Here is a 4,306-nt window from a genome sequence, read left to right as displayed (position 1 = left end):
ACTCCTCAAAGGTTGATCTACATAGCAGTTGGCACCATGCCCAGCCTCTACAGTGGTTCTGGCCTCATTACTTGTGATTTTTAATTAAAAAATAAAAAGACAAATGTCAAAGTTTTTTCAAAAGATATGGGCAAGTAGACATTGTCACACTTAGTTCTCTTTCCACCTAATAAACTAAAGCTATAGCAATGATTTCTATTCTTAGAATTATTCATCGACTTTTAAAAATTTCAATTGTTTCCCTTTCTTAAAGAAAAACCCACTCATGTTCAAATATTATTGTGGTAGAAATTTGAGGCAATTCTAATGACGCGCAGTTTGCCTAATTTTGTATTGTTTAACATTCATGTGAGATTCTGGCAGGATAACAGTCCAAGTGATGGAATTACAATCGAAATGAATTCCCTGTGGGCCGAGTGGTGCCAGACTGGCTGTGGGGACTGAGATCTGGGGATAAGTTAAGAAACACAGCCTGCCCCACCCCTTCGCTTGGCCCACTGACCTCTCCTCCATACCCCGCTCTGTGGGAAGACAGAGTTCCCGGCATTACTCGAATCTACGATGCCCCATAAAAAGACTGCTGAATGCCGGCCGGCTCTCCTTCACCCCCTGGGCACTGCCCTTTTCATTTATGGTACTGTTACGGGACTAATGAACTCCAGATGTGGTTTTTATGGCCTGGAAACTTCTCTCTCAGAAATGAACCTGAATTGCCCCCACCGACCCATTTCTCATGTGCTGCTGAGAACAGATAGCCAGGGTATGCATTCGTTCTTTCCCTCACTCCCTCAACTCGTGACTTACAAAATTCAGGGTCTGTGGGGTGCCTCTCTCATTGGGCGCTGGGCCCAGAACCATCCATTTCCCTTAGAAATTTTAAGACTAACCATTTTACCACCTCATAAATAAGCTTTGGTTGTACCTTATACATACTTTTTCAAAATTCTATGATAAATTGTATAGTGCTTTATAGTTTCCAAACAATTTTTACATCTGTTAACTCATTTCACATTTACAAGCATCGTTGTGAGATCATATAAGTCATACTGGCTCCATTTTAAAAATGTAGACAACTGAGTAAATCTCCTGTAAATCTCTGGACCTCAGAGTCACACAGCTAGTAAGTGGAAATTAGATTGTAAATCTTAAAAACCCCAGTTTCCTCTGCTTGTTATTTTTCTTCCTCTTTTTGCTGTTGTTTGTTTTTATTTTAATGGGCATCTTTTAACATAAAAGCCAGGGTTATTGTGGTAGGCACGTATTTCCAGCCTGATAACTTAGGGACTTGCAGAAGGGCGTAGAGCAGCAAGGCTGTGTCTGAGATGTAGAGGGGAAGAGGCCTTAGGAAAATTGGGGCCAGTGGCTTTTATGAGACCACCAAGTTGATTTTGTAGCCTTGTGACTTTTTGATGCCATGGCAATAAACTTTTTTGCTTATATCATGGCGAATTTTATGTCTCTCAAAATAATTAAAGTCGATTCTATTAGTACCAGCAATTCACAAATTGAACTCAAATCTGGTACCCTGGTTGGTCATGATGTTGTTTGAAAATGATTCTTAGATGTTTAGAGGACAGTCGGCTTAACCTTTCCCCCACCTGAGATTTGTCCTTTTTAAGGAAGGCTCTCTAGCTCTGGCAAGAGAGCAAGACTGTTGTCTCAAAAGAAAAAAAAAAGGGAAGGCAGTGTCTGCTCTCTGCCCAGACACACCCATGTCTGCGGATGGCCTCAGACAGAGCTGGGGAGCTCACTCTCCCTAGCCTATGTCCAGCACTTGCCTGTACTCAGTTTACCTCTTCCTTGGGATTGGGTACCCTCTGCAGGGTACTAATCTGGCAGGCGGTGGCGGGGGGACTCCCTACCCCACCCCACAGCTCCCTGGGGGTGGCTGCCTGCCTTTAAGGCCAGGACTAAAGATATGAGGTGGAAGTTAAGGAAAAACACAGTGGATGGAGAAGAAGTAAATTAAAGGGAGACCAAGCAAACAAGATGTTTCCATGTTCCTCTGCCTTGGAAAGGAATTGAGTTAGCACTGACTGAACTGTTCGTAGGTCTTGCCATTTGAAGTCTAAAGTGGGAGGGAGCTGGAGAGCTTCCTGAATGTCTCTTCAGTGTCATCACTTACATCTCAGTGTTGAGCTTTTAGAAATCCGTGTACTGTCAAGAATCCCTTAACCTCCTCCGTAGGTGTGTTCATATCTACAGAAGACACTCCAATTGTATTGAAAATACATTATAGTGATATTAGCAGCTAAAGTGAAAACTGTTAATTATCTTCTGTGATCCCAGATAATGAGAATGTTTCAGTAACATACCAGAGACACATAAAACATAAGAATAGTTTGATTTATTTGTGTATGTGAGATGACTAAAAAGGATGGAACTACTCTCTCCACACCTGGCAGAAGAGGGCTTCCCCGCAGCTCTTGCTGTTGCATGTTCTATTCGCATGAGCTGATGTGAGGGAAAGGGGGAGAGGACAGGTGCCCTAAATGAGTTTACTACAGATGTGGTCACTTTTAAGTAATTGACCTCAGCTGGATGAGTATACTTTTAATCTATTTTGTTGTCTTTGTCAATTGCAGCGAATATATCCTGGACCTACTAGAAAGTGGAAGAGAGAAGTTTCTAGTGTTTGCACATCATAAGGTGGTTCTGGATGCAATTACTAAAGAGCTTGAGAGAAAGGTAAGTTCCCTTTGAAATTCAGCACAGGGTGCTTTTGTTGTTATGTGGCCAGTTGTTCTGAGTAGGCTTAGGTCAGATCTAAGCAAAGGGAGATGATGCTTTCTGGAAATACTGCTAAAGACTTTCTGAAGAAGAGTTCTTCTTACTTGTAGAACCACAGTGAGGTCAAAATATTTCCCCAAGCTGTGTCATTTTAACTTCATGCTCTAGACAGATATCCCAGGAGTCTTGCTTTAGGAACATCTCCCAGTGGCTCTTCCATTATTCTGCATGATTAATTACAAAATTGGCAAGAGAGGAGATAGCAAGATTGTTCTCTTGTGTGGTGACAAGTATTTGTATGAATGCCCTCTTCTTTTCCTTCCTTTTATTCATCATTACTGCCACAGCACCTTTATTAATTGCACATGGCAGTGTGCAGACTTCAGTACAGGGTTTTCTGGTGCTCATGAAATTGAGTGAAAAATATCTAGAAGGATTTCCAAGGATGTTCATTAAGACTAAACACATCATATTTTCACTCCTTTTTCATTTTTGGTTAACTTTAGAACCATAAATTGCCTTTTGTCTAACTTCATTATTTATATCTATTAATAATATGTGGACATACAGAAGAGTTCAGAGAAATATACAACAAATACCTATGTATCTCCCACCCATGTTTAATCCATGAAAAGTTTTACTGTATTTATTTCTAAGGTTTGTTTTTTAAGTAATAACATACTTAGGCTCCCTCAGTATACTAATTCCATTCCCCTTCTTCCCTCCCTAGAGATAACATTACTTTCCTGAAGGTAGCGTGTATCCATCCCCTCCGTATATATTGTTATACTTTACTCTAAAAGTATATATCCTTAAACAATTATAGTCCCCTTTTGTGTATTTTTTAAAAAATTCTAAATGTTAATAAATGGTAGCATGGTATAAGCATCTTGCAATTTACTTTCTTGCTCAACATTGTTTTTGAGATTTCTCCATCCAGAATTTCACATGTAGTTCATTCACTCTGCTGAATAGGATCTCATTGGATGACTATTGTGGTTTATCCATTCTCCTGCTGATGGACACTGTTTTATTTACAGCTTTTGCTATTAGTGTGAATATTTTTGTATATGTGTATATATTTGTGTCTGAATATTTCTGCATGCCTTGTGTATGTGCCTGGCATGTGGGGTTATGTCCAGGTGTGATCTTGCACAGTTATTGAACAGGCTGATCTTCAGCTCTTCTGGGTATTTTCAAATTGCTCTCAAAGGTGGTTATTCATGTTTATAATCCCACCAACAGCACATAAGACCTCCTACTGTTCTAAGTGCTCATCAACACATGGTATTATCAGACTTTTTGCTTTTGCCAATCCAGTGAAATGAAATTTCATCTTATTCTCGCTTTAATGTGCTTTCTCTGACTACCAGTAAAATATGTATTCTTTTATGTGTTTATTGGCCATTTTAGCTCTCTTCTGTGAATATTCTGTGTGTATCCTTTGCCCTGTTTTTCTGTTGGATTGTCTTTTTCTTATTGATTTAGAAAAATTCTTTTATCAATTCTGCATATTAATCTTTTATCAGTTATGTTTGTCTTTTCACTTTGTTTCTACTAAACAGCGGTTTTAAAT

General features: G+C 39.5%; 1 protein-coding gene across 1 annotated transcript in view; it reads left to right on the top strand.

The window, feature by feature from the left end:
- LOC105825308 (SWI/SNF-related matrix-associated actin-dependent regulator of chromatin subfamily A-like protein 1) overlaps window positions 1–4,306 on the top strand; it is a 55,815-nt gene that overhangs the window by 31,542 nt on the left and 19,967 nt on the right. Inside the window, exon 10 of the mRNA XM_012663070.1 lies at window positions 2,586–2,688. Coding sequence (XP_012518524.1) covers window positions 2,586–2,688 — 103 coding nt within the window. The remainder of the gene's footprint in view (window positions 1–2,585; window positions 2,689–4,306) is intronic.

Source organism: Propithecus coquereli, unplaced genomic scaffold, assembly GCF_000956105.1.
Source record: "Propithecus coquereli isolate 6110/MARCELLA unplaced genomic scaffold, Pcoq_1.0 Scaffold792, whole genome shotgun sequence".
Taxonomy (NCBI): domain Eukaryota; kingdom Metazoa; phylum Chordata; class Mammalia; order Primates; family Indriidae; genus Propithecus; species Propithecus coquereli.
This window is presented reverse-complemented; position numbering and strand designations above follow the sequence as displayed.